The sequence below is a fragment of the Trichoderma camerunense genome (genome assembly GCF_050948025.1).
Source record: "Trichoderma camerunense strain CBS 138272 chromosome Unknown V8C40scaffold_1, whole genome shotgun sequence".
Lineage (NCBI taxonomy): Eukaryota > Fungi > Ascomycota > Sordariomycetes > Hypocreales > Hypocreaceae > Trichoderma > Trichoderma camerunense.
The window spans coordinates 3,364,482-3,391,466 of NW_028145369.1; the positions used below are offsets into that span (position 1 = coordinate 3,364,482).

General features: G+C 50.2%; 11 protein-coding genes across 11 annotated transcripts; 8 read left to right on the top strand and 3 right to left on the bottom strand.

Annotated features, from left to right (window-relative positions):
- Nucleotides 1–841: 841 nt before the first annotated feature.
- Nucleotides 842–1,390, top strand: V8C40DRAFT_231493 (uncharacterized protein). Its single transcript, XM_083212934.1, has one exon. It carries the CDS (start codon nucleotides 958–960, stop codon nucleotides 1,171–1,173), a length of 216 nt encoding a protein of 71 aa, XP_083079720.1. The 5' UTR covers nucleotides 842–957; the 3' UTR covers nucleotides 1,174–1,390.
- Nucleotides 1,391–1,508: 118 nt separating this feature from the next.
- On the top strand, nucleotides 1,509–6,379 carry V8C40DRAFT_20482 (zinc finger CCCH domain-containing protein). Its single transcript, XM_083212034.1, has 4 exons — nucleotides 1,509–2,934; nucleotides 3,010–3,255; nucleotides 3,316–3,410; nucleotides 3,470–6,379. Exons 1-4 carry the CDS (start codon nucleotides 1,674–1,676, stop codon nucleotides 6,251–6,253), a joined length of 4,386 nt encoding a protein of 1,461 aa, XP_083079721.1. The 5' UTR covers nucleotides 1,509–1,673; the 3' UTR covers nucleotides 6,254–6,379.
- Nucleotides 6,380–6,638: 259 nt separating this feature from the next.
- Nucleotides 6,639–8,302, bottom strand: V8C40DRAFT_20491 (Translin). The gene is made up of 4 exons (XM_083212035.1): nucleotides 7,733–8,302; nucleotides 7,551–7,647; nucleotides 7,323–7,486; nucleotides 6,639–7,233 (listed from the first exon to the last, which is right to left on the bottom strand). The coding sequence occupies exons 1-4, from the start codon at nucleotides 7,908–7,910 to the stop codon at nucleotides 6,899–6,901; spliced, it is 774 nt and encodes a 257-aa protein (XP_083079722.1). The 5' UTR covers nucleotides 7,911–8,302; the 3' UTR covers nucleotides 6,639–6,898.
- Nucleotides 8,303–8,696: 394 nt separating this feature from the next.
- Nucleotides 8,697–10,007, bottom strand: V8C40DRAFT_231496 (alkylmercury lyase family protein). The gene has a single exon (XM_083212935.1). It carries the CDS (start codon nucleotides 9,596–9,598, stop codon nucleotides 8,918–8,920), a length of 681 nt encoding a protein of 226 aa, XP_083079723.1. The 5' UTR covers nucleotides 9,599–10,007; the 3' UTR covers nucleotides 8,697–8,917.
- An 857-nt stretch (nucleotides 10,008–10,864) lies between these two features.
- V8C40DRAFT_20504 (uncharacterized protein) lies at nucleotides 10,865–13,214 on the top strand. The gene is made up of 2 exons (XM_083212036.1): nucleotides 10,865–10,923; nucleotides 10,985–13,214. The coding sequence occupies exon 2, from the start codon at nucleotides 11,029–11,031 to the stop codon at nucleotides 12,991–12,993; it is 1,965 nt and encodes a 654-aa protein (XP_083079724.1). The 5' UTR covers nucleotides 10,865–10,923; nucleotides 10,985–11,028; the 3' UTR covers nucleotides 12,994–13,214.
- A 286-nt stretch (nucleotides 13,215–13,500) lies between these two features.
- Nucleotides 13,501–14,640, bottom strand: V8C40DRAFT_279602 (heme-containing dehydratase protein; the record flags this gene model as incomplete). The annotated part of the gene is made up of 1 exon (XM_083221258.1): nucleotides 13,501–14,640. The coding sequence occupies one exon, from the start codon at nucleotides 14,638–14,640 to the stop codon at nucleotides 13,501–13,503; it is 1,140 nt and encodes a 379-aa protein (XP_083079725.1).
- Nucleotides 14,641–15,407: 767 nt separating this feature from the next.
- On the top strand, nucleotides 15,408–16,466 carry V8C40DRAFT_279604 (NmrA/HSCARG family protein; the record flags this gene model as incomplete). Its single annotated transcript, XM_083221259.1, has 1 exon — nucleotides 15,408–16,466. One exon carries the CDS (start codon nucleotides 15,408–15,410, stop codon nucleotides 16,404–16,406), a length of 999 nt encoding a protein of 332 aa, XP_083079726.1. The 3' UTR covers nucleotides 16,407–16,466.
- Nucleotides 16,467–19,614: 3,148 nt separating this feature from the next.
- V8C40DRAFT_261003 (bZIP transcription factor) lies at nucleotides 19,615–21,053 on the top strand (the record flags this gene model as incomplete). Its single annotated transcript, XM_083219208.1, has 2 exons — nucleotides 19,615–19,704; nucleotides 19,773–21,053. 2 exons carry the CDS (start codon nucleotides 19,615–19,617, stop codon nucleotides 21,051–21,053), a joined length of 1,371 nt encoding a protein of 456 aa, XP_083079727.1.
- Nucleotides 21,054–21,464: 411 nt separating this feature from the next.
- V8C40DRAFT_20518 (MFS general substrate transporter) lies at nucleotides 21,465–23,922 on the top strand. Its single transcript, XM_083212037.1, has 5 exons — nucleotides 21,465–22,069; nucleotides 22,137–22,234; nucleotides 22,322–22,669; nucleotides 22,747–22,890; nucleotides 22,950–23,922. Exons 1-5 carry the CDS (start codon nucleotides 21,875–21,877, stop codon nucleotides 23,713–23,715), a joined length of 1,551 nt encoding a protein of 516 aa, XP_083079728.1. The 5' UTR covers nucleotides 21,465–21,874; the 3' UTR covers nucleotides 23,716–23,922.
- A 49-nt stretch (nucleotides 23,923–23,971) lies between these two features.
- V8C40DRAFT_231510 (uncharacterized protein) lies at nucleotides 23,972–24,450 on the top strand. Its single transcript, XM_083212936.1, has one exon. It carries the CDS (start codon nucleotides 23,998–24,000, stop codon nucleotides 24,325–24,327), a length of 330 nt encoding a protein of 109 aa, XP_083079729.1. The 5' UTR covers nucleotides 23,972–23,997; the 3' UTR covers nucleotides 24,328–24,450.
- V8C40DRAFT_231511 (ICE2-domain-containing protein) lies at nucleotides 24,375–26,964 on the top strand. Its single transcript, XM_083212937.1, has 2 exons — nucleotides 24,375–25,516; nucleotides 25,590–26,964. Exons 1-2 carry the CDS (start codon nucleotides 24,995–24,997, stop codon nucleotides 26,364–26,366), a joined length of 1,299 nt encoding a protein of 432 aa, XP_083079730.1. The 5' UTR covers nucleotides 24,375–24,994; the 3' UTR covers nucleotides 26,367–26,964.
- Nucleotides 26,965–26,985: the final 21 nt, after the last annotated feature.

Below are 26,985 nucleotides of genomic sequence, written 5' to 3' on the forward strand. Positions count from 1 at the left end.
ACCCCCCCTTACTTTCCTGGTGCGTCTTGCACGGCTGGGAGAGGGCGAGCTACGTGTTCGCCTCCGGATAATACTGTAAACACCTGGCGGCAAAGGGGGCCATGAAGTTTCTGTTTCTACCGAGTACGAGTACAGAGTAGGCTGTGAACAGGATAGAAATCAATCTGCCGCGTCAAGTGCAGCAGCCGCAGGGTATGCCCACCTCCTCCAATCCCCTCTGGCACTCATTTCCCCGATTCCTGTCTGCAGCCCGCAACATGCAAGCCCCTTCATCTTCTTCCCGAGAGCGGTTTTCTTTCTTTCTTCTTTCTTTGCCTGCGCAAGCATCTCTCTGATGTTGGCGCGGCCATGATGTTGGAGCGGCCCTTTTTGTATCGCGTGACGGCCATGATCAAAATCCATGGGCCGCGCTCTCTATAATCCTTTTGTTACCATTAAAATGCGAGACGTTGAGCAAAGCGACTTGCGCGGCCTCGGCCTTGAATGGTGTTGGACATGGGCCTCTCTGTAAAAAATCAGGGAGCTCCCAGCCGCCAAGAGGGTGTGTTATCGTTGAGGCCTGACGAGCAGTGTTCCGCCGTGCCTGCATCCTAGCCGCGCCCGGGTCTAGATGTGAAAGGCTGCGAGATGTCGGCAAGGCGATTAAAGTACCGTGTCGTTGCGCCTTGTCGCAGCCCATCGGCAGGTTGCCAATCACGCGACGCCCACCTTGGGCTGTCGTGGCGGCGTCGCTTGGAGGCTTTGGGGATGCCTTTTGTCACAACCGGGATCGGGACATGCCTGCTCTCCGTCTGTCAGCACTCCGACCGGCATTTAAAATGGAAAAGGAAAAAAAAAGAGAAGAAAACAAGAAGAGAAAAAGAAGCTATTTCGAAAATCATCTTCCAATTATTTTCGATCCAAGCAGCTCTTTTTCTTTTTTCTTGTCCTTAATCCGCCTGGCGCCTTGTCACCCTGATGGCGACACACATGCTCTATGTTTGCTTGCCTTGCCGATCCTTGGCTAGCGACGGCGCTCCACCCTCTGTACTGGCAACTTTTACCTTTCCATCAATTGTTTCGCATCAAATTGCGGACTGGCGTCTCGTCTCGCCTTTGTTCTGCTCAGCTGCGTCATACTTCATACCGCTGACAGCCTCATTTTTCATTTTTCATTTTCCTTTTTCCGCATGAAGCCATCGCAGTTGTCTTCACTCCATCTCACCTTCATTCTTCTCTGCAAAATGCTAACCCACCCTCTTTTTCCTTCAACAGAACTCGCCCTACCACCCCTTGTCCATGCAATTTTGCCCTTTTCCGTACTAGCGCTCTGCTGCCGAACTCTGCCGACAATCTCCCGCTAGGCCTCGAGTGGCTTGTGCCAAGTACCGTCACACATCAAACTCTTCGGGTGAGTACTTAGAGCTTTGGTTGCACCGCCTCACATCCGCCCTGCAGCACTTCTGCATGAACGCCACAGCCACACCCACGCGACATTCGCAGCAGCTCGCGTTTCCAGCATCGACGTCACATTAACAGACCAAACTTTCCCTTTGTTTTCCCTTGAATGCTGGAGTAAACACAACCAATCATCTCCTCGGTTGCTGATGGAATCCTAATAGTTCTAGAATCTGATCCATCTGTTTTTATGATTTGCGTATGTTGCCGCCTGTACCAGATATAATTGTCCGAAAATGCAGTCCTGGTCTGGCTCCGGCCAGAATGGCGCAAATGATGGGCATAATTCCTGGCAGTCCGGCTACACATATCAAAACCAAGGCAACCAGTTCGATCCTAACCAGGCCTGGTCACAGCCGGCAACTGAGCAGGGCTCATACCCTCATTTAAATCAGCAAGATCCATCCACGTCCAACTTCTTTGAAGCAAGCCACCAAGGAAATGCCTTTCTTGCTGGAGGCCTTCACTCTGCTGCCTCCAGCCAAGCCCCGTTCCATGCTGGCCATGGCGCTCTTTCTTTGAACCAACAGTACTCGCAGCCGGGTCAAGATGTGATGGATCCTGCCTTCAGTAATATACACCCTGATTTATATGGACACCAGCCAAAGGTCAACCTGGGCGGAGATGGAATTGGCCATATGGGACAGGTTCAGAATCACCCGCATACGTCAGCTCAGTTCACGCAACATGAATTTGCATTCGCTCCCCAGAATGAGCAGTTGTACGATCCTGCCGTTCCATTTAACCGCCAGCCTCAGCAAGTGTCTCAGCCAACTCGTCAAGGAAGCCACACTCCCGTCCAGCAGTTTGATAACTTGCAAGGGGGATATCCCCAGGGTCATCAGTTCAGGCAGGCACCGCAGTCAGTGCCGGTTCAACACCAACAGCAGCAGCCATATCACCCGGGACAGCCCTTCCCAGCCGCTGTTGGTGGACAGGGTGACCAATACCAGCTGAATAATAATATGGTCTATCAGCAGCCAAATCCTCAGTATAATTCACAGCAAGGATATGCACCACAAAAGGCAAATGCATATGCTACACCTCCTCAGGGAACGCCGGTACAGCAACAAGCACAACCGCTTCAGCAGCCTTCCGCACAATCTTCCAACCATCCGATGCTGGCGACGAATGCCGGTGCTGCTCCAGGTATACAATATGGAGTATCCCAGCAGCCGATTAATAGCGGCATCGTAGCCAACTCTGCTTCTATTGGCCAATCGGTGATGGATGGCGCGCCAAAGAAAAGGAAGCGCATGACGAAGAGTGCTGCCGAGCCGATAGTTCTGGAGCAGCCGGCATATCCCATAGATTTCCCAGTCGATGCTGTTGGAAGGGGAGGCGAAGAGTCCGGAATCTTGTCCGTTCCCGTACCGTCAGAGGAAGAGGCGCAACTCATGGCCCAGTTTGCGAAGCGGACCAAGGCTGCACAGATCAAATATCCTTCGATTAATGGACTTCCACACCTAGTGTATGATGGTACTATTAAAATTCCAGGTACGAAGTTGCCAGGCACTATGAGCTCTCTTCCCTGTCTCTCACGTGTAGCTAACATCCTCTTCCATTACACAGCACCCAAGAGCTACGACAAGTTGACTCCTTGCATTGCGCTGCCGCCACGCCACGACCGTCCCGCGATTCCCGAGCTTGGATACCTGCCTTGCGAAATTCAGGGCAAATTTACCATTCAATATCGGCCATCTGCGGAAAAGGGCGGCTTGGACGAACGACGGGACGAAGCAAGCCAGTTACTGGATGAATATGATCGCTCTATGAACGCTCTCGGTAAACGCAGACCGAAATACACCGAGTATCCACGTATGTCGAAGAAACCCTTACTTCTTGTGTGACGGTAGACGATCCTAACTCAATCTGCAGATGCCTTCAAAGAGCAGCTCAAATCCGACGAAGCTTCGAAGAACAAGGCGGAAAAGAGGGCTAAGAAGGAACAGGAGGATGACCGAGCGAAGCCGGTATGTTATTTCATATTGCTGAGCTGAATGAATTTTGTGCGCCGCTAACAATTCTCTAGATCCGTTCGCCCACCCGCCCAACTGATCCTGCCGAAGCCGCTGCTTGGGATGCTATTGGAATTGTCCATATCGAGGCCTCTGTTGCCCGTACGAATGCTCTTATTGCTGGAAGAGTTCAGCAAGCGGGTGAATTCTTTATCAAGCTTCGTGGCGAAATGAACAAGGCCAAGTTAGATGTGGACGCTGCTATTAAGAACAAGGTGCCGGATGCCGAACTTGCAGAGCTAAAGCACCTAGCAGAGCAGAAGAAAGAGGCCTTCTACCGCGCCCTGGACGTCACCATTGAGCATGCCGACGACAGCGTCTTGGATAACCTCGGAGGCCACCAGAAATTGGTTCTCAGTCTCGTCAACGCCATGATTTCATCAATCAAAGCAGGCGACTTCTCCGGGAAGCTCCCCAAAGCATTACTGGAAATTTTTACCCATTTTCGCATGACAAAGAAGATTGCCGAGACGACGAATTTTGAAACAGTTCGAAAAAGGTTCGAAGATAAGGGCGATGATGAGGTCAAGGAGATGGCACGCGAAATTGCTGCGAATATGAAAAAGGTTACCAAAACTGCAGAGTCAGAGACGGCCACGGGATACACCGGAACCTCTGCAGCTAGCAGAGCTAAAGCTGGCGTCAAGCCATCTGCAGAAGCTCCTTCAGTCAAGCGAGGCCGAGACGACGACACAGACTCTCGGACAGTGAAAAAGATTGCGGTGGAGCCCGGTAACAGCTCTCTCAGCAAGAAGCTGGCCCAGCCAAAGATTCACCCTCCGGCCGCATCGAAAATCATTCCACCCAAAGCGCCCTCGTCGATCTCGTCGATACTGCCTGGTAAAGCACGACCTGTACCGAAACCAGTGGTCAAGTCAGAGGCAGACAGTCCATCTGCGTCTAGTGATGATAAGAGCAAGATAGACGTTAGGAAAGCGGTAGTAAAGGCGGAAGTTGGCAAGCCGGCTGTTAACAAACTGGAAGCCAAGCCTCTCGCACAAAAGGCATCTTCGACACAAAGTGCCAGCGCCCTGTCGGGCATTGCTTCTCTGCTCGACTCCATCAACGCTCCTAAGGCGACAGAAGCTCTTGTCTCAGTGGTCAGAGAGACAAGGGAGTCTGATACCCCAGAAGCGCCGGAAGAAAAAGCTAAACGACTTCGTAAAGAGGCTCGTCGAAAGCTTAGGGTCAGCTGGAAGCCTGAATCAGAGCTTGTGCAAGTCAAAATCTTCCACAAAGACGACGAAGAAGATGAGGGCAGGGAGAGCAACATGATACGAGACGCAGCTGATGACCGCTCCGAGGGTATGGTTCTTAAACAGCGCGCAAACGTGGAAGAGGACGAAGATGACGACGACATTCCTTACCAGCCTTGGTTGGGACCTGTCGAGATGGACTTTTCAGTGCTGGCCGACGATGTACGGAGTAAGAACTACGTTACGCGTGGCGGCACTGTGACTTTCACGACCGACGAGCAGCAACGAATCGCAGAGAGGGAACAGAGAGAGCTTATGGCCATCTACACCGACATTGACGATATTCCTCCAACGCCCAAGTCCCCTATTCCGGAGACGGCAACTACGAATCCCGAAGCCAAGACTGGCTACCTCCCCCGAGAAGATGCCAAGTATGAAGAAATCCAGCTTAGATGGCGGGATGAACAACAGTACGGACTCGATGAGGCGCTACGCTCTGCTATGAAGCGGCTCGACGCCAAAAATAGCCCGTCTAATAAGCTTGACTCTATTCTCGGTCGGCTTCAAGGAGGTGTATCGTCGTCATCTGCACCCTCCTCACAACCCGCGTCTTCTGTGCAATCCCGACAGACATATCACCAGCTCCCGCTTCTCTTGGGTCCTGCAGCAGAGGCACTTGTACTTGCGGCGCTTCAGTCAGACAAGACCAAGGCTTGGCGCGATACCAACCCCGTTCAATACGGCGATACTGTGCGTTCCTACAACTATACCGACCCGACAGTACGACTTAATGGAAACGCTGTCGAGGATGCTGCGAGGAGCTTGATTAGCAAACCGTTTCCTGCAACCGCACCACCAGACTGGCTTTCGTTTGATCAAGAAAGGGTCAGGGAATGGTGGTTTGGATATAACAAGGAGGTGGCGGTGAGACAGAAGAAGGAAGAAGAAGCACGGGCTAGAGCTGAAGCTGAAGCAAACGCGCTTAAGATTGCCGCTGCTACTGCCGCTGCCGCTGCGAACCCCTCGAATAATGGTCAGTCTCAAGACTGGGCGACGGCGCAGTTTGCCCAGCAACAGAATTACGCCCCGTACATGGCACTGCTACAGCAGATGACTGGTGGGCAGCATCAAGCTATTCCCCAAATTCCATCGACAGCAGCACCAGCGCCACCCCAAATTCCCGACGGTCAACTACAGTCGATTCTCGCAGCCATCAACCAACCTCAACAAGCTGCTGCAGCGGTGCAAGCTGCGAACATTACTAGCTACTTGAACCCGAACGACCCCTCATACCAGCAGCTGATGATGCTCACTCAAATGGCACAAGGCCAGCAGCCACCTCCACCTCCGCCGCCGCCGCCATCCTTTGGCCATGGGGCGGAGCGAGAGAGGGAGCGAGAGCGAGAACGAGATTGGGATCGAAACGATAATTCGAGAGGAGGCGACAGAGGAGGCGATCACGGAAAGGAAGGCAGGAAAAAGAAGGGTACGCTGCCACCCCATAAGCCTGCCAACAAGGCTCTCATAGGGACCAAGCCATGCACTTTCTGGCAGCAAGGCAAGTGTGCTCGAGGTGACAAGTGCACCTTTAGACACGGGTGAAGAGAAGTCTACTTATTTTTGTTTCTCTCTTTTTTCATTTTTTACTTTTCGTCATTCTATCAAGGGATTGTGTCGAGGCACATCAAAAAACAAACGTGGCATAACGCTCGAATAAGTTTATCATGGACAGCGGGATAACTGGAAAACCTGAAAGGCGTTGAAGTTTAGAACGGTGGGTGGAATAGGGCAACAATTGTTTCAACAAACAGTTTGGGCGTACCTGCATGCCTGTATATTAGATATGAGTCGTCTTATTTTACAATCTTCGGATGTTCTTTGTTAAACACAGATATATAGTCTGTGCATAGGGAGCAGTATTCTTTATGCACATAGCTTTTATTCCCAAGCCACGCGTAATAAAATGCATCATGATCAATCACATAGGGCCAGAATCTAATGCTACACTCTGTAAACAAATAGCGAGACTATGAACAATTGTTTATGCCAGTCATGATGAAACAAGTTTGTTATATTCCATTGCATTTTGACTCTTTTTTATGAATCTTGATATGAAATCACCGACTAGTAGATCCGCGACTTTCATCGTAACAAAGGGCAGTAGATGAGTGTAATTTCACGTGAACCATTTTCATCCCAAATGCTAACTTTCGTTCCACCTCCTCATCTCTCTCCTTTTCTCCCAAACTACTCAGCAGCCTCCATCTCCGTATCCCCCGCCGCACCAGGCCTCTGAATCAAGCCCCTAAGGCTCAAATCATACACAATGTCCTCAACCCTCTTGACCTCGTACTTTACGCCATCCGCGCGCTTGCGAATAATGTCGTTCTTGAGGTTAAGCAGCTGAAAGCCCGCAAAGAGGTCCTTGACGAAGGCGCTGATGGTGAGGGGGAGCTGGAAGTCGCCGAGGGTGACGCTGTTTGTGGCGAGGCGGGAGAGGTCCTGGGTGAGGTCGACGAGGGAGAGGAGGTATTCTTCTATGGTGATGTGGAAGGCGTCGCGGTCTTTGAGGTTGGTTGGGACTTTTCGGTTTGTTAGTTTGTGTAGCTTGTTTTCTATGCAACCAGATAGATAGATAGAGAAGAAAAAGAATCAAGGGGAAGATTTTTACCTGAAAAGATTGTGCCGACTTCTTCGAGGGTGAGGAGGCGGCCGATTTCAGCGGGTGAGGACGATTCGGAATCAGAGGTTTGGGATGGGAAACCGCCTAGCCAGGCGCAGTAGATTGCTGTGCCGATGGCGTGCTGCATTGAGCGCGTCCATTTCTGGTTGTATCTGGAGGAAGGGGAGTTAATTTGGTGATTCGTTGTGAAAAGAGAGAGGGAGTGGGAGAACAAACTTGTAGTAAGGGTGTTGGGAGGCGACGGTGTTGAGCTCGCTGATGATGGCGGCTTCTTCTTTGACGGCGGCTTCGACTTGGGAGACTAGCTGAGGGTCTGTGAATGCGAGTTAGCATGAGTGTGTTTGTTTGATTCTGACGCTGTGTTTGAGATGGATGTGATGTGATGGGGGAGCATTTACAGCGTGAGCGAGGCGTTGAGTGGACTCGTGAGAGCAGGCCCTGGGCTGTGGCCACGACCCGGTCCAGTCGCTGGATGAGCTGTGACAGAGTATCGCGGATCTGAGTTTCTTCCTCGAGCTTGGCTTCGAGGGAGGCGAAGATGGAGGGGTCGAGGAGAGCTGGCGGAGGGGCGGACATGGTGACTGAAGCCTTGTGGTTTGTTTGTTTGTGGTGAGATGGGCAAGGCTGAGATGGGTGGCTTTGGTTGGGTAAAAGTTTTTTTTTCTTCTCTCTTCACCTTAGTGGCTGGAGGTTTTGGGATATAATTGGGCTTGGAAGATGGAAATACGGCGATTCTTTGCTACGGACGGATTGATGCATAGATGAGAGCGGATTTTTACGGGCTTGGGGAGATGGCGAGGCTGCGTCAAAATAAGGTTGCATCCAAACTTCCGTCAAATCGCGAGGCTACAATTTCAGAGCACAACTAAGCAAATCTACGAGCAAACTTCAACCGCGTCACATCACAGCATTTCTCAGAAAACTATTTACGGTGTCTATGGAAAGAATCTCTTCTTCACTACCAGGGCAAGCCCCAGCAAGCAATGAAAAGAAAAGTGGTTGTCGCGTCGCCTGGAGGCAGTGTAATACCAGGGACACTGTGGGCGGAATCATGTGCAAGCACAGAGGAAACCGCCCCAAAACCAAAAATAAGAATAATCACGATTGGTCTCCTTAGAGACCTTTCAGAGATTAAACTGAAAAGAACAGATACTACACTTGATCTAAGCCAAAAGGCAAAGAGAGCTAAAGAAGAAAGGAAAAAAAAATTCTAAAATGCGCGCGAGCTGCGAGAAGTTTTATAGCTGTGAATTGGGCGGTGGAGGTGTGGGGCGGCAGAATGGCAAAGTGGGTGGGGATTGGCCGGGTTGGAGTGGTTGGGGGCTGTTGCCTGGGGCTGAGAAGGTAGCATCGTGAGTCGTCCGTCTGCCTTGATACGTCCAGCTAATATACGAGCACAGCATAGCACTGTCATGTAAGTACGAGTACGGGATCAAGGATCGTTGACAAAACTTTTGGTGTACCTCCAACATTATATACAGGCATCGGATGGTATCTTAGTACTCAAGAGACTCGTGGTGCCGGCCACTGTGGAAAACGGCGAGCTGTACGGAGCATTCATATTGCTATTGGAGCAAGGGAGCTCAAAACCGCCCTGCCTCGTCTCCGATATCCCACGTTGGACCAGTCAGTTTGTGACGGCCAAAAATCTCAATGGCGTCGCGCACAGTCCACTTCTTCCAGTTTGCGTCGGCATGGCGGCCGTACCACTCCCTCGCAAAATCCCAAACCTGCTTGATCGGACGCACGTCTCCCTTTGCAATCCCTCTTGTAGCACACCATTCGTCCACCTCGGTTTCATTGCGAAATAGTAGCTGGACCGAGCAGGTGTAGATGACGTTGTCCCAGACCTTGGTCATGGGCACTGGAAAGTGAATCACGAAATCATCCGAGTCCACTAGCTGTCCGTCCCGAGCCGTGATAGTCACCTCGTCGCCGATGGCGCCGGTCCGTGTCGTGAAAGTCGAGGTTCCGCCTGCGAGGTGCATCACGCCGAATGAGCACCAGGCACAGTTTCCCCACCACTTGCGATCTCCTGAAGACACAATGCAGGTTGTGGGTGCTGCCGAGAAGGGATGGCAAACCCACACCTCGTCGGATTTGGGGTGTAAGACAACACCATGGTATTCTGCCAGGGCTTGCAGGCCTTGTCTTGTCGTAGCTACATCACTTTCGAAGCGGGTGGCGATGTCGCTGACGGTGGGAGCACGCTGATTCTTGAGAAAAGAGGAGATGATGAACTCGTGCAAGCTGGAGTGATCCATGACTGCAGGCCCTGAGTATACTGTATATGGCTTCGGGTTTCGAATGTTGAGGCTCAAGCAGAATCGACTTTCATCAAATGCCGGAAAGGGCTTCGATTACACATTTATATATTCCGTATGTAGGTCATGATATTGCCTCAATCGGGTAGTGATCATGTAAGTTGGCTGAATCAGCATGATTATATGATCGCGCGGGCCGTGGAAAGGCGCGCCCAAGAGAAGCCGAGTGGAGAGTTCCACTGCTTTGTACGCCATGTTCATTAATCAAAAAATGAAGTGGATGTTGATCTCAAGTGGGATGAATTGGCTTGGTGAACCAGAGGGGCAGGCACAAAGTGCGTTGCTCTTGGATGTGTGAGATGGCATCGTAGTATAGCAGTATATAAGATGATACTAAAGCAAACTCAACAAGTTCTATGAATGCAAACAGCAAATCTTGCAATATAACATTAGAAATAAACACAGTTTTAGAACCGCATTACTGTTCCAATTGCCTAGCAGTACAACAACAAACCTGACGGCGAAACTCTCGAACATGCCCAGACGACGCCACGAAAACCCGATCGTGGTGGTTGAACAACCTCCCGAGGGACGGACAGAAGAGCAGCTCCTTCAGTTGCAAATGGAATATCTCGCTCTAGAAAGGCTATTATAGTTTAAATCGCATTAACACGGCGAATTTTAGCAGCGCAGATGAAGAAGCGTACTGCGAAAGTCTGGTGCGAGGGGCCTTTGCACTGGCCGAGACAGATCCCACAGAGTATCTTGCGTGCTTTAGAGTGTGTGTTGAGAAGTGTTTGAACACGAGCGTACTGTAGGCTGAGAGATGGAGCACTTGGGGAGGCTACAAGGACGCCCAGGTGAATGTACTAATGTAAACAGACTGGCGGCCCTCTCTGCAGAAGCTGGTAACATCCACATCCTTCCAGCAACCATGGTCGTCGCGATAGTCGTGGTTAACTCTTATAGTCGCTTATGGCTACCACTAAACCTTTTGACTTAAAAAGACCCCTGTTTCGTAGGTGGTTTCGGACATCAACCAACAAAGCCAAAACCGGCTATGCCAACCCTGCTGTACGAGTATGTACAGTATCATTGCGTCTAGTACATAGGCCTACCTAGGTACAGTAGATATCGAAATAAGTGTCCGGGATTTATTATAGTGCATACTTTTCAACTGGACCTAACATCCTCCAGAAATGGATTTCGTGGTACATAGTGGTGACTGTGACCTTCAAGTTGTTTCTATTACCTACATGTAGGCAGCCACAAGGCTGGATGAGTCGTCAGCTAACGATGCATGCAACCCGCCAGATTGCGTCAAGGTATGCGGCCACAGAGCCTCGAAAATCTATCCATAAGCTTCCTCCGCCCACATACTCCCAGACTCCGCTATCTCATAGTTCACCCTCATTCATCAAGGTAGCGCAATGAACGATGACGACGATAAGGACCAGTCACTTCACGAACTCAGCCTAGGCCACGGAGCATCTATCATCTCGCAGCTCGTCGATATAGGCAGCGAGCAAAATCAACAAAGACACACCAAGTTCCGTCCCTTCATCAGCCACCTCCAGTGTCTCTGGCCGCAAGGTAGGGAGCTGCGCCGCACGTCTATCAACGCCTTTCACGAGCAACAATATGTCGCGCTATCATATACCTGGGAGCCTTCAGAGTACGAAGATCCTTGCAATGGGCGGTACCGCGTTGAGGGCTGGGATGTCAACCGTCTCAAGCTTTCGGCAGTTCGGAATTGCGTTCTTGATCGCGTCCTCAGCTACATGCGCTACGCCAAAGTTCAGTTCCTCTGGATCGACGCCGAATGCATTTACCAAGACACGTGCGACGATGTTGCCGCTTGCACCAGCCACCGCCGTTGCACTCAGAAGCGTGATGCTCTACAAGCTATGGACCTCGTCTACCGGCTCAGCAAGCACCCCGTTGCGCTATTAGCCCGTCCCCTGCAAACAGAATTCGAGCTGGACCTCCTGACACACATCCTCTCGGGGCATCTCGTCGACGGCGACTGTAACTTTCGGCTCTCGCGACCGACTACCGTCGACAAAGCGACCGAGGCCTTGTGGCTACTTGGCGAGATCACCGGGGACATTTGGTGGAGCCGTGCCTGGACTTTCCAGGAGAACTATCACGGCGGAGACCGAATGCGGCTGCTGATCCGCCATGATCAATCACTAGAGCGGCAAAAGCTACGCCATGGGATATTTGGTGAGATACCGGGCGAGTTGTGCGTGTGGTCCGTCGCCTTCTCCACAGAGGCGACGCGCCTGTGCCTAGCGCTCCGCGGTGCAGGGGTAGAACTGCCGCCGGATGACGTCCGCCGGATCGACGACGTGCTTCGAGCGGCTACGAGGTATACAGCAGTGCTGCACGAGTTGAGCACAATGACACCGGCAGTAGTCACTGACATCGAGGCGCGTGGGTTGTCAAAGCCGTGGGACCGGCTTGCTATTCTTGCAAATTGCTGTCAATACCCGGTGCGGTTGGATTGTGAAGCTCTCAGCAAGCAGTATCATAGCCTAAGTTTGTCGGTGCTGGCCATGTGTTTACTTAATGGCGAGATTCTCGACAATAACGACAGCAGCCTAGAGCTGGTGGCCCCGCTAACGACATCGGGGTTTCTTAAAAGAAAGCTGTTTGGAGCATTCAGCGCGCCAGAAGACGACCCCAGGCGGCTATCATTCAACAAGGGCTGCCGACTGACCGACGTGAAGCTAACAGTGGATGGTATCTTGACAAAGGGGCACTTGTGGAAATTAAGCCGTGTCATTGACACCTCCATGTTTCGGAAGAAGCTGCCCTGGATCAACAACCCGAGCGGTCGACTAAAACCGAACCAGCGGAGGCGTCTATTACAGCTGGTTTACCGCTTAAATGAACTTAAACTCTACCCCCTCGCTGGTCAGATGGACGAATATCTTGCCACCGACGCCAAATCTAACGCTAAGAAGGTCTATACCTCCTTTACTGAGAATTATCTCCACTGCATGGCCGCTGAATTAGCAGCAGCGATTAAGGCGTGCCGAAAACTAAGGTTAGGCAGCATTTGGTGCCCGACGAGGCGGTCGTCGCCCTACAGCGCAGTCTTTGTGTGGCCTGATAAAGACGAGGACGAGGACGAGGACGAGGCGCATCCACCGCCGGCGTTCGTCTTCACCTCGGCATGGTTCCGCGATCCGGGCTCAGAGACTTACGAAGCCAACGACATCGACCGCCACGTCTCGCTTGAGGTTAGCCCCGAGAGGCCCCTCGACGGCACCGGTGTCCCACACCTCCGTGTCCGCAGGTCCCTGCTCGGCATGTGCTTCTTCGACGGGTACCCACGCGCTAAAGTTGTGTTTCCCTGGCCGCGAGCGCTTCAAGCAGTTAAGCCTTAGTACAAGGCCTACAGGTAGTAGTGAGGAGTAGAAGTACCCATGATAGTCGGTATTAACCTCACTAATTACTAATATGTTGACTTTAAGTGGGATGAATCGGCTTGGTGGACGAGGGAAGGACAAGGTGCGTTGCTCTTTGTATCTTGGATAGTACAGAGCAGTATATAAGATGATACTACAGGCAAATTCAACAGGTCATGTGAATGCAAACAACATTACTGTTCCAATTGCCTTATGGCTCTTATAGTCGCTTATGATTACCAGTAAAAAGAAGCCTCGTAGGTAGTTTAGTATGGCGCCATCGGCATTATATCGCACCAATACCACAAGTTCCTGGCACATCAACCAACACAGCCAAAACCGGCTGTACTTTGTCGACAGCTAGAGAATGCACCTTTGAACCAGTCCAGCCAGCATCCAACACAACACAAGAAATCTAGCTTGACTGATCCAAAATTCCTTATGGGCAAAAGGGCCGGACGTAAGAAGTCATGATGGTTAATCCCGTCACGCTGCGTCGATCAGCCCCTTATAGCCCATCAATCCCGTGCCGTCTAAGCAACCAATGTACTCTGCTTCAAAGTCGCTTCTTTTTAATATTCCTACCTCGACAGAGAGCTGGGTTCGTCCCTTTCCCATACCAAGAGCCCCAGAGCTTTTGTGGTGTTTCTCAAACGCCATACGGGCCTTGAAGTGGTCTCGAGTTGACTTGCCAGAGTATTCAAAGGCGGCAAGGTCCAGGTAGAAAACAAATTGGCTCGTGATTCTGGACTCTGGCAGCGTTGAAGTGGTACCATCGTCTTTCTGTGTCAAGGCAGTATTGCGAAAGGATAAGACGCCATGCTTGCTGCGCTCCTTATCCAGTGAATCCATCCAACCTCTCACAAAAGCATTGATGTGCTTGTCCCAAATATCCTTTTCTTGTTCCGTCATTTGCGAGTAATCCTGGAATTCCCACACGTAAAGCATGTTGTCAATGCCATGTGGCAATACCACCCTCCCAAGACGGATCTGATCAATCGACGTGTCTGCCGATGATGGAGGATCTCGAAGCACCACCGTCTTCTTATCAGGTATCATCTTTGCTTCTTTCTCCTCCATTTCGTTTCTTTGTGCCTTCGAGATGAACCCAGACTTAAAGTCGTCTGATTCATGATCGGGGATTCGTTCGCGATAAATATCCCAGTATTTCTGCTGTGGCGCAATATCGGCATACTCGACGTTTGCCAATTCCGGCACTAGAGCAAGTCCTTGCTTTTTCGTCGACCCGGTGGCATGCATGAAACGCCGCGGGCTTATACGCATAATCTCACGCCAAACGCCGGCATCTTCTGCAAGCGAGTTCCAGAAGCTTGACACAGCAGCGCTCTGCCACCAGGCTTCGTATTCTGTGCTGGAGAACCAGAACGCCTGGAAAATGGTAGTGTTGCAATTTGACGAGGGAGTTCCAGGTTGTCGGGACTCGAGTACTATTTGGACATGACCGGGGCCATTTTCGAGAGCAAATATACCTTTTAGAGCTGCGATCAAGTTTCGTTTCATAGGGGTGAGGGATTCCAGATGCTGTACGCCGAATAACGCTAGAACTGACGGTGTGTCGTCTGTACGAGCTTCCTTGGTGGCAAGAAGCGGCAATTTGAAGGTCATTGTACAGTTCTTTAGTGGATATTATAGAAAAGAAGTGCTTGAACTATTGAAGTTGTTGGACTGGTAGGCAGCCTGAAAGCTACTCAATGGTATATACGAAATAAGAAACACTGCAAAGAATAGCTATAAGTAATGTTTCAAAACAAAGAATAATGACAACATGAAGCAGATTGTCACATAAATAGAGATTTGACATTAAGATCATAAGCTCTTCCCCGGCCAATGCCGAAGTAATCGGGCGTCAATCGATGTTCGTGGACGCTAAGCGACTTAAACGAGCTAGACGATGATCACACAACTGCAATAGCTGGTGAAGCTGCCGATCAAATTTTTCGTAATTGAAGCTTAACTGTTGCAAATGTACGTTATATTACATGACATCGTCATACAGGCCCAAATATCGATATTGGGGCTTCTGTCTGGGTGGATTCTTGTTGTAGCATCTCCGTTCAAAGACAGGATTCTATAGCCGTAGTGTTCTGGTCTCCCTTGGTCCGGTTTTGATTCCAAATTCGCATGCGTGTCAAGGTCTTTTTACTAACTAATCGTACCCAGTTTAATACTATATCAGATGCTTATGAATCTTAGTCGATCGCTCTCTGACGACTATCGAGGAGATAATGACTCTCCGAAAGAGCGACGCCCTTTCAGAAGACATACCGCCATCAAACATCTCATCCATCTAGAGACTACATATAGATGCCATCATATAGATCGTACGACCGAAAGGAATAACACCAAGATTTTTATTAAAGATTTATATCAGGATGGTGGCCAAGAAACTCGTCACGGTTGTCGGCGCCACTGGTGCGCAAGGGGGCTCAGTGGTCGATTACCTGCTTAAGAACAAATCTCAAGAATATGCCATCCGCGCAGTAACTCGGTCTACCGAGAGCGCAGCAGCAAAAGCACTTGTCGCTCGTGGCGTTGAAGTGGTTCGGGCAGATTTGACTGACACTGCGGCCCTCAAAGCGGCATTTGCTGGATCATACGCCATTTTCGCAGTTACGAACTTCTGGGGCTTGTTTTCAGACGCTCAGAAACAATTTCCCGAAGAAAAGGATGTTGCCCTATTGGCTGGCCAGGCTGCAGCCATTGAGACTCAGATGGGCATCAACATGGTAGACGCAGCATTGGCCACTGATACGCTGCAGCATTATATCTGGTCAACTCTCACAGACGCATATACAGTCAGCGGCGGTAGAATTAAACCTCCGCATTACGAGTCCAAAGCTCAAGTCACTCGATATATCCAATCCAAGCCAGATTTGTTAGCAAAGACCACTTTTGTGTGGTGCGCCTACTATGCGACAAACTTTGCTAGCCTAACTCGACCTATTTACATCCCAGCTACGGGTCAATATATCCAGATACAAGCCACCCCATCCGATCAACCGATTGCCTGTATCGGAAATACCCGCTCTAATTTTGGAATCTTTGTGGAAGCAGCGCTCGCCCAACCGGACAAGACTCACGGTGGAAAGACTGTGTTTGCGTTTGTGGAGAGCACGACTCTAGGAGGCCTGTTGCAGACTTGGGCTGAGGCACATAATGTCAAGGCCACGTATATCCAAGTATCTCGTGAAACTCTTTATTCTTCATGGCCTATGGAAGTTCAAGAGTTTACGGTTGGGATGGAGTTTTGGGATATGATTCGGGATAATGAGTGGACTGGCAAGGACAGATTTCTGACGTATTCTGACCTGGGGATAGATGTTACGACGTTGAAAAGTGTGAAGGATTCTTTTGCAGAGCTGGAGCTCTAGATGTAGAGTTAGTGAAAGGATGGGATAGTGGAGATGGACGGGGGTTAGACTGTATCTAATGAAGAATATTAACGATGAGTAATCATTGAGAGGGATGATATGCATGAGCTGAGAGAATACGAGCTCCGGTTAGGTTAGAGTCGAAGTTCAATGTACTCGCATTAGGAGAGGAGGGGTTCAACCACTCTGAAACTGTGCTTGTGATCCATGTCAGCGAGCATGGGTCTGAGCGAAAGCAACTTATTTCAATGCGTAACAGTCTTCCACATATACGAGTCTATTCATATTGGCCGAAGTACTGACCACTTTGCTGCAAGATGTGATTCTGGTGTTGGTTGCATGACTTAAACATCAGGTTAGTTATTGACACAAAGTGGTGACTGCAGTTCGAACGTCTGCTGTAAAAGGTGCAACAGAAAGCATCTAACTGAAATATGTAACTAATATTCCACGTAGTTCCATACACGCGTGAACATCTGACGAGGTATGTTGTTGTATACTACGTATTGCGTTACAATTCGTAACAATCACCAAGTTATGCCATGTGATTAAGGATTAATATGTCAAAATATAGTTCTTCTTCAATTAATTTCTTTCTGGCACTGTTAGACACTCGCATTAATCTTATGAAATGGTGAGGGAGGGAGGTATATATGGAGACATGGATGCTACGCTCAAAACTGTACTAGCCAAATATTTGCGCCCCGTGGAAAAGAGTCCTTCAGCTATTCCGAATACTGCGTAATCTATACGAGGCTAACATTTGGAAACATAATCTAGCATAGTTGCCCGATACGTCTCGCTCGTTCGGGATCTGAAGGGCTCTGTTCAAGATGATCGCCGAATATCAGAGCCCGAAGGATTCTGTTCTTCAATATGATCGCCGATCATCCACCCCAGCAATGATTGCAAGACTGAGATGTAAGCTGCGGCATCAAGGCCGCGGATGTTTAATATGTCTTTTGTAACATCCTCTTTCGTGGGTGCCCGATGTGGGCACTCAGGGGGGTGGGCTGAATAGGCGAGCTTCGAGCCTTCAACTGGGTCATCAGCCAAACCAACCTTGCCAATCTTGCTAACTACCGGGCTACAACCAACTCAGCAAACCTTGCAGATGATCTCGAGTGGCAATCCTATTTTGGCAAGCCGTATTTGTCCGAGGTATGGGGTGATTCCCCGACGCCCGAGAGACGACAACCGGAATTCAAAGCTTCGTAACAACCGGATCTGCAGCTAGGAGACGCACCTATGGTAGGATTGCATCCCACCGGCGGCTGGGCATCTTTTAACCGACTTCGAAGTCTTTCCGCGCCATTGGAAGGACATTGATGTTGCCCGGATTCTTCCAAGAGACCGATAAAGCCGATGAGGTTTGCGTTAGCGCCGCCGACACTCGCTTCAATGGCCACTGAGACGTTGAGGGGAGTGTAGGTAATGATCAAGGGGTTTCATTGGCCTAGTGGCAAGTTGAATACAATGTTACACATTCAATGGAACCTCCTCTATGCAAGTCTTACTTGGCCACGCAGACTACCACCAGTAGTATGCCCCTGTGAGTGGGACAGCGGTCCAGACTCGAGTCATCCATGGGCAGGTGTATCTACAAGTAACCCAAAAGCCGGGCTGGGCTGGGCTGGGCTAGCTAGCCGCCAGACTGGGGTCTCTTGATCGTCGAATACGCGGCGAAAGGAGCTAAATCTGGTAGAGGATTTAGCACTTTAGACGCCCCTGACGAGACTGGTTCTCCGCGGAATCAAACACGAAGTGGGATAATCATTGAGACTGAAAACCACGGCAGGATGGAAGTGGTACATGCTGATGTGGCGTAGGTATCAACAATCGTTGTCAGAGTAGTTTAGAAAGTGCAGAAGGGGTGTGGAGATTCCTATTTCCAGTCTGGAGGGTCGGATCCTGTCATGATGTTTGAGGACAAATTTAGCTTGTGATGATACAATTGGATAGAAATGTAATGTCAGAACTAAGATCGGGGCTTTTGTGCAGAGCTAGATATATATGGCCAAGGTTGCTGTGTATAGCAAGTGTGCTTGACTCGGTATACTTGATAATATGGATGTTTACTTTCTAGTAGCATATGAAAGGAACTACATCGTGATCACATGCAGACTGTGAAAGGCACGAATCTATACGGATGCCTAAATATGAAATACAGGTTTACATGTATTTATGTGCCTACCACAGGCAGGCAAACATACGTAACGTACTATACACTTTCCTATCATGTTTAGATACACGGAGTGTGAGACAAAATTTCCCCATCGCTCCGGTTTGAGGCCGGTTCAGCGGAACGGTGATCCTCGGCAGAATTTGGAATGCATCTGATTAGTTTTTAACCTCAACGTTATAAATAAGATTTTAGCATTGCTGCAGACGTTTTTGAGAGTCTTTCAAAACCAGCAAGGCTCTTCGGCGTTATCATGAATCATGAGGGCACGATTTACTGAATTATGATTACTAAACGACGGAGCAGCCGCTGCCCAATGATACGCTGGGCTTGATGGCTATAGGCTACTCTGAGTGACATCTCGGTTGACAGTATCTCAAATCCTGCGTAGTACTAGGTAGTTGACTCATTGAATAATGTACTTTCCCCAGCAACTTGCAGGATTTTTCCTCTGTTTCGTAGAGTTTGTTGTCGATGCCGCAGCATTGCCGCTTGGGTTACCTGACTAACTATCCGAGACACCTCGGATAAAGTCTATAGTTGGAGGCGAAACTGTCCTGAAATTCCATCATGGAGATGATACGAGAGTCATCTTCTAGCTTAAAAAGGCAATTATACTAGCAGTACAGCCTCGGCCTGGTTGCATCTACGATAGGTGTAAAATATGCCGCCGTAGGAAGAGATTGGCGGTAGATGCTTATACGAGGCCCGGAAGGGGATAGTCTCCGCCAGCTGGCCCGTATTTGTCAGAAACAAGCATCACCTTTAATTCTGGCAGAATCCTTTCGGCGATATCAGTGTATTTTGTAAGCAAAAGCATGGCCTTGATAGCGACTCGAGCCGTCGGAAATCGTCTGATGGGATGTGCATAAGGCATAAAAGCGCTGGGCGGATGCATCAGAAACTGAACTACTTAAGGCCATGGTTTAGGAGAGTTGGTGGCCAAGACGACGGCTGCAACTAGATGATTAAACTGGAAACCATCAACCTCCTGATTCTCGCCACCAGATAAACTAGAACATCACGATGTCTTCAGAGAAACCACCACGACGCAGCGCACGGCGAGCAGAGCCAAAACCACAAAACAACTCACCGGAGAATGACGAAAGCTTGGAGGTTTGTTTCATGCATGATCACACTCACATTCCGGGTCAACGCAGACTGACTCGCCAACCCAACAACAGAAACGGCGGCAGCGGAATCGCAAAGCCCAGCGCTTATTTCGGCTACGGCGTCAAGCAGCCCACGCAAACTATGAGAAGAACTTGATCCATATGGAGGGCGCCCTTGAGCAGATGGCGTCTACTTTTCTCGACTTCACCAACGGGATCCTTCAGTCACCGCTCATTAGCCGGGATCCTGCTCTCATTTCAAAGCTGCGGACGGCAACCGACAGCATTCTGTTTCTGTGCCAGGGCAGCAACAATGAGCTGGACGACAACTCTGATAACAGTCCACCTACCATCAAGGTTGTTGGCCCCAGTCCTGTTTCCAGCCCTGATAACGCTGCTATCCAGCAAGGCTTCCACGGAAACGGGCAACTTCCTCAGCCAACCCCCGTGGACAACATGTTTCTTGATCTCAATGCCTTTAATCAGCCCCGGCCTGTACCTCAACCAGGCGTTCAACACAACAACCCGCTGTCCGGATGGCATTCGCCGCAGATCAGAAACATATTTGGCAACGGCTTCATGAGCTTACCACCCATCGACTTTGCCGATTGTGCCGACACCGATACCATGCTGCAGATGTATCCGGCCGAGGACTCCCTGAGTATGATTGTGACCAGAGCCTCGTTGCAAAACGCCTATGATGCCATACTGAGCGATACGCAGGCTACTACCCCGATGGTAGATAGGATATTCGGATTCCCTTTGAAATTCCGTTCCCGCGAGGAAATTCTCATGGTACTGCGCTGGTACTTGAGGCCCTCATCTCCAGAGGTTGTTCGATTAGCCACGGCCGAGTTTGACGACTACTTGGTGGCTCAGTACTATCACGGAATCGTCACATCGCAGTATAGAGCTGTCGAGGGAGTGTTTCGGGGGGATATTGTAGCGCCACCGGAGAAAGGTTCTCCTCCGCCGGCGCAGAGTCGGATTCTGAATGCCTACCAGATTGAGCAGTGGCTGTTAGCTTGCGGCTTGAGATACATCGATTTTGATACGATTGCGCTTACGGATCTCAAGCCAACAGGCTTGCTCCTGAACACTAGACCTCCCGACGATCCAGATGTCCTCTTGGCAACCCTAAGAGCCCTACAACAGGAGGATTCCATTTTGGATGGTCAGACGACAACTGGATACCACACGGCCTCTGAAGCATTTTCCAAGAACATTCGCCTGTCTAGATCACGGTTGATACATGTTCTGACGGGAATATCCTTTTGCATAGATAAAGGGCCGGCGTACTGCGAACAGGCCCTATTGGAGGCAGTGGTTACAGCCATGATTCCCGACAGCTAGGTACGGAGTAATCAAGCAAACCAAGGCAATGGCTGTATGATTGGGAACGAGAAAAAAAGTCTAATAATAAAGCGTCTTTTTATAGAACATCATGTTGCGGCTCTGCACATATATAGCTACTTTCGGCCCCTTTGAAAAATTTCGCCGCATGCACATTCGACCACCCTTCTCGCTGTGCGCAACGTGAAGCAATCCGACCCCCCTGCTCTCTTAACTGCAGGTTACGTGTTGGCACATACCCAAACTACAGCGGATAGGCATATAATTGTCGAGCATTTTGCTGTCCGACCCACGGAGGGCGTCTGTTTTGGGGTTTCGGTGGGCTGGAATTTAGGGGCGCGCGGCTCTTATTACGAAAGATCTCGGAGCTGCTCTGTTAACATGAAGTGAACAAACTGCCAGCTATGCCTTAGCAGCTGATTATTCTACAGCTCTTACACTCGGAGAGCATTACCGAACAATATTTTGTATCGAGTCCCGCTGCTGAGTCGCTGATTGGGCGGCGATGTTTGGAAGTCGGAGCACTTAGCTAAGACCTCCGACTCAGCATCTCACCACCACAGACCTTTACTTGTAGCACTCGGAGGAAAGTCTCGTCGGCGCCCTGGTCAAATGCCATCAAATTGGCTATATTTTACAAATACATTGCTTTCAAAGCATAAACTCTGTTAATTGGAATCATGTCTTATAAAGGTGTTAGCTCACCTGGCCCGTGGCTCACCGATTGTAGTCGGCATTTCTTAGGTGAATGCAGCGAAGGGAAACAAAAGAGAAGGGAAAGAAAAACAGCAAAGGAGTGATCTGAAGGGTCTTATTTCCAAATGGCGGCCGATGAGGAACTGAAAGTGGACCAACCGAACGAGCAGTTAACTCCAGAATCGGGCGAAAGCACAACCACCATCGATGCCGAGCCGACGAACCAGATAGAAGCGGCCGGGGAGGATATGGTCAAGGGGGATAAGGGAATTCGGAAGCACTTGATTGCCTTGAGCATCGTGCTATGCCAGCTTGTCGTGGTATGTGGGCATTGGAGCAATTTTACATGCATGAAGGAATCTCTCGTTTTAACCGAAAGCGCTTCAGGCTCTTCCTTTCGGCTCTGGCCTTTTGGTCGCCTTTACGGTTCCAGCGGAGTTGGGGGCCGACCCTAATATGGGCATCTGGATTGCTGCAGCATACCCGTAAGAGTTGTCCTTTTACTCGTATCTACCGTCGGGCCAAATACGCGTGTGTAACTGACAAGGAGGGATGTCTTCTTCCCGCAACAGGTTAACTCAGGCGACATTTGTTCTCATGGGTGGGCGGGTTGGCGCCGTACACGGACACAAAAAGATTCTAGTCATTGGCAGCATCATTTATATCCTGTTCAACCTGATTTGTGGGTTCATGCGGACGGTCGAGACCATCATCGTGATGCGGGCTCTTAGCGGCGTGGGAGCCGGCATAATCGTCCCGAACGCCATTGCCCTGCTCACCACATCGTTTCCTCCCGGCATGGGTCGCCTGATATGGGTCGGATTGTTTGGAGCCATGGCCCCTGTTGGCGCTGGCGGAGGATCCGTGTTCCCTGGCTTCTTTGGCCAACTGCTACCTTGGTGGTGGCTCTTCTTCTTCTTGTATGTGAGAGACGGTGGTGTGGAGAGGGGCTCTGGTTTGGAAATACGAGAAAGGCTAACGATGGGCGGTCATGTAGTGCCATTGCCGGAGCCGTGATTTTCGGAGCCGCTGCTATTATTGTACCGGCCGAAGAGGTTACCATGGATCCAAACGGCAAGGTCGACTATCTAGGTTCTTACTTGGGCGTCGGGGGCCTGATCTTGTTCAACTATTCATGGACGTTAGTATTTGTTAAAACTGCAAACTTGATCTTGACAACATCTGCTAACGTCGATACAGCGAGGCCGCCATCAAAGGCTGGAGTGTCAGCTATGTCTACGTTCTACTCATCCTTTCCGTGCTGCACATAGCCCTCTTCTTAATATGGGAGGCCAAATTTGCAAAGGAACCAATCCTGCCATTTACGGTTTGGTCGGCGCCGTCTTTCAAGCCAATGCTGCTGTCGGCCTTCTTCACCTTTATGAGCACGGGTATTCTCTTATACTACATCACACGATGGCACATTGAGATTCGCCACTTCTCCAACTTTCTCAACGCTGCCGGATTTGTGACGTTTACCGTCATGGCAACGATAGCTTGTGGTGCGAGTGCATTTAGTATACGATATCTGCCTGCGCAGTTTGTCATGGCGATTGGGACGGTCGCGGCCCTTGTTGCGGGTATACTGCTGGCAACGATGCCGGCACATCAGACTTACTGGCCGCAGGAATTCCCAGCATTGTTCATTTTGGGATTTAGCCCGGATTTCATCTTTACTGCTGCCCAAATCATCACCAGTAACAGCGTCAAGCGAAGGCTCCAGGGCGTGGCTGGATCGCTTGTTGGAACGGTCCAGCTGTACGGCTTGAGCACGGGCCTGGGATTCGCTGGTACTATTGAGCGGTACACGAACAAGAACGGAGGAGACCCGATTGGCGGCATAAGGCATGCCTTGTGGTTTTCTGTTGCACTGGCTGGTGTAGCAACGCTGGTGTGTGTGATTATTCGGATTCCCAAGGATGAGCGCGAGGGCTGGGACGAAGATGAGGAGCAGCCTCATGCGTAATTTTCTTCGAAAAAAGTATCGTCATTTGGTCAATGAATGGCCTATGATGGTTTATTTGACGGCAAAAGTAATATTTCGACAAAATTTGTCGCCTTCGTTGTTATCGATGCCGGTACGTTGATGCCCATCGTCATACCTAAGGTACTTTACCCATAGAAAGGGGATGGTTATATGGATAGACATGATCTAGATTGAACACGTATTAGCGATAGCATAACACTATTAATTTAATTTTGATAAAAAAAAACTCAAATTGGTCAATATTTCCTCTTATCTTCATAGATGATCAGATATATCTGGGCTCGAGTTGCCATCTTGCTACTGGTAGAGTTTATAGTGTCTCCCGGCCCGCTAATAAATACTGTGGCTAAACTCTCACGAAAGCGTCTTATTCGGGCCATTCGTGACCGAATAAATCTAGATAGCAAAACTGGATCGTCGATACCAAATAAAACAGCCAAGATCCAGTCTAATTATACCTTCGAATCATTGATGCAAATGCGCATCTTGATACCAACTTTTCCTTGCCCTGTGGCTAGTGTCTGGTCACTCAAACGCGCCACAGTCGTCATCCGCAGAGCTGATCCCCAAGCATGTGACGTGACCTATTAATGCTATCGCAGCCAAGCAGCCTTGGGCCGTAGTTCTTCCAAGCCTCCAGCACATAACTTTTTACGTCGTCGATATAAATCCGACACGATATTTTCTTCACTCTCGTTCACCGTGTCCTCGAATTCAACCATTATCATCTTAGGAGTGCAAGGGACACATGTGGCTGCGACATTGCGACGTCGCTCACGTGCAGATAAGGATAAGCAGCCGCTCCGAAGTCTGGACACTTCACAAGCTTTTGGTTTGTCATACGAGCTAAAAAATCATATCGGGGTAGTGGGCAAGGGAAATCGGAGCTGCTCTGGCTCGCGCTTTTTGCAGACGAACAACCGACTTGGGGAGAAGAAGAAGAAGAAGAAGAACCAAAAAAGGGGGACGCCTTGCGCTCTTTTTTGCATCTCCCACTTCCTGGACCAAAGGACAACAGTGCAAAAAGGCAAGCCGGGCAAGACAGATGAGTAGCCGCTGGTGAGGGAGCGATTCCGGGCGACTGCATCTCGGGGATTGTCATCTTCGCATCGCGGCGGCCACCGAAAACCGGGGAAGCGGTTGTGTTTCGTTTGCTGGCCTTTCTTTTGGATTTCCGCAACGACAGATAGAAACAATACACCAACAGCATCGCGCTTCGTTCCTCCTCGCGGCGAGACTGTCGCCCCCCGCCGCACTCATGTGGTGGCCATTCAGCATCTTCTTCAGCAGCATCTTCCTCTTCGCCATCGTCCTGTCCATCCCCGTCGCCTTCGATGTGGGCGGGCGAGACAGCGGGCTGGCCTACAGCCTGAGCCTTTCCATCTTCTACATCTTCTATTCGGCCATCCGACTGGCCACGCCCGAGACTTCGCGCATCCGCTGGACCATTGTGTCGCTGCTGAGGCTGGCGCAATGGTTCGTCATCCCGTCGCTGCTCATCTGGGCGCTGGGCAAGTTCGCCGTGGACGCCGACGACGCGAGCTGGGTGGAGAGGACCTTTGACGGCGTCTTCCACTCCAAGAGCACGAGCTGGACCGAATGGATGTTTGGCAAGGAGGGCGTGTTGGAGACGGTTATGCTGGGCTCGTGGGACAACGTGCTGCGCTATTCGGGCCCCGTCTTCCAGCTGCTCGAGGGCTTCTGCACGCTGCTCGTGATCCAGGCGGCGGGACAGATTACTCGATGGCTGGTCAACAGAGGGAGAAGCGATACCTGGGTGGTGAGTGCGATCCCGTGAAACCAAAAAACCTGAGAGCGATATCATGTCGGTAGCTAACTGTCGCATCTTGCAGATCTTCTTGCTTGCCTTTTCCGGTTCCATCATTGCCAGCGCTGTCTATTTCCTGTGGCGTGTTGCTCAGTTCCCCCAAATCAGCAACATTGATGCCACGCTCATTGGTGCTACCATGACCACGGCCGTGTTTCTCTGCGCCTACGGCATTGGCAGCGGTCGCGGCAGCCCTGTCGAGTCATCGCTTCTCTTTGCTTACGTCGTGCTCTGTGTCTACCAGATCTTTACCGACTACCTTCCTTCCGACGGCACCTATTCGGCCGAGGACCAGGCATCGTCTCAGCCAGAAATCCCTCCGCTGCCGCCCATCATCATGGCCTCATACTCAACCTTGCTTCACATCGTTAGCACTCTCCCTGGCGCTCTTCACTCTTCGCTCGCCCTATTGTACGCCGCTTTCCAGACGATTACGCCCTCCGTCATCATCTCCCTCGCATACCGTCTCTTCGTCTTCTACTGCGCAACTCGCATCATTCCTTCGGTGCGGGACCTGGGTGCCCGAGCCATGCTGCACGAGCCTGACTGGGACGAGTCAGAAGCGGCCTCAATGTTCCTCAGCATTCTCAGCTACTTTTCACCGACAATTTTGATAGCTGTCTACACCAGCCTGCTGTTACAACACTTTTCGACCAGCGAGGGGCCGGATGGATGGACACTCAGGGGCGGAGACGTGGGCGGCAGCACTTGGCGATGGATCAACGTGGGACTGACAATGGTCCTGTACGGTATAGAACTCACGCTCAGCACAGATGACCAGGATCATTGGAAGGTGGATTGAAGTGGCACAGGAGAAAAGAAAAAGGAGAAATCAAAACAGGAGAAGGAACGCGGCTTGAACCACAGTTGGCCGTTTGACCGATGGGAAAAAGAAGGGGATTACCACCAATCGCCATGGAAAGAGGATATCACCTACAAAGAGCGAATCAGGGGCGGATTACTGCATGTACGGAAGTGGAAACATGCGAAATGTCTGCTTCACCGCGAGAAACGAGATGTTGCACCTTAATTTCTGCAGTTCGTCAGTTCAGCTACTACCTTTATTACAAGGGGGGAGCATATAGAGCGAGCAAATCCTTTTTCGATGCTCTTGTTATCTTGTTAGACAGCACTATATGAATACCTTATTTGAAGCTGCTATTTTGTTACAGGATCTGTATGTTAGACGTGTTAGTGACTGTTTGTCGTCCTGATTTGGTCTGCCGAGGTTCACCGGGATTGAGAGGGATTGCGATTAATGTATTTTATCTAGGCTAAGCTAGACGGTATGGAGATGCAGTTGCCGAATTGGGCACTATTTCATGATGGAGAATGCAATTGACTAGCCCATAAGCGGGCTAATGCCATCGGTTAATTTAATTGATCAACATTCATCCATCGATCTGTTCCTCTTGTAAGCA

What these genes read in the sequence shown, in the direction of transcription:
- V8C40DRAFT_231493 (XM_083212934.1), top strand. Translation starts at nt 958, where the DNA reads ATGGCGACACACATGCTCTATGTTTGCTTGCCTTGCCGATCCTTGGCT.
- V8C40DRAFT_20482 (XM_083212034.1), top strand. Translation starts at nt 1,674, where the DNA reads ATGCAGTCCTGGTCTGGCTCCGGCCAGAATGGCGCAAATGATGGGCAT. An exon ending in TGGTACTATTAAAATTCCAG is followed by an intron (nt 2,935 to 3,009) that starts GTACGAAGTTGC and finishes TCCATTACACAG; the next exon opens with CACCCAAGAGCTACGACAAG. An exon ending in GAAATACACCGAGTATCCAC is followed by an intron (nt 3,256 to 3,315) that starts GTATGTCGAAGA and finishes CTCAATCTGCAG; the next exon opens with ATGCCTTCAAAGAGCAGCTC.
- V8C40DRAFT_20491 (XM_083212035.1), bottom strand. Translation starts at nt 7,910, where the DNA reads ATGTCCGCCCCTCCGCCAGCTCTCCTCGACCCCTCCATCTTCGCCTCC. An exon ending in CTCAACGCCTCGCTCACGCT is followed by an intron (nt 7,648 to 7,732) that starts GTAAATGCTCCC and finishes TCGCATTCACAG; the next exon opens with ACCCTCAGCTAGTCTCCCAA. An exon ending in TCCCAACACCCTTACTACAA is followed by an intron (nt 7,487 to 7,550) that starts GTTTGTTCTCCC and finishes CCCTTCCTCCAG; the next exon opens with ATACAACCAGAAATGGACGC.
- V8C40DRAFT_231496 (XM_083212935.1), bottom strand. Translation starts at nt 9,598, where the DNA reads ATGGATCACTCCAGCTTGCACGAGTTCATCATCTCCTCTTTTCTCAAG.
- V8C40DRAFT_20504 (XM_083212036.1), top strand. Translation starts at nt 11,029, where the DNA reads ATGAACGATGACGACGATAAGGACCAGTCACTTCACGAACTCAGCCTA.
- V8C40DRAFT_20518 (XM_083212037.1), top strand. Translation starts at nt 21,875, where the DNA reads ATGGCGGCCGATGAGGAACTGAAAGTGGACCAACCGAACGAGCAGTTA. An exon ending in TGGATTGCTGCAGCATACCC is followed by an intron (nt 22,235 to 22,321) that starts GTAAGAGTTGTC and finishes TTCCCGCAACAG; the next exon opens with GTTAACTCAGGCGACATTTG. An exon ending in TTGTTCAACTATTCATGGAC is followed by an intron (nt 22,891 to 22,949) that starts GTTAGTATTTGT and finishes ACGTCGATACAG; the next exon opens with CGAGGCCGCCATCAAAGGCT.
- V8C40DRAFT_231510 (XM_083212936.1), top strand. Translation starts at nt 23,998, where the DNA reads ATGATCAGATATATCTGGGCTCGAGTTGCCATCTTGCTACTGGTAGAG.
- V8C40DRAFT_231511 (XM_083212937.1), top strand. Translation starts at nt 24,995, where the DNA reads ATGTGGTGGCCATTCAGCATCTTCTTCAGCAGCATCTTCCTCTTCGCC. An exon ending in GGAGAAGCGATACCTGGGTG is followed by an intron (nt 25,517 to 25,589) that starts GTGAGTGCGATC and finishes CGCATCTTGCAG; the next exon opens with ATCTTCTTGCTTGCCTTTTC.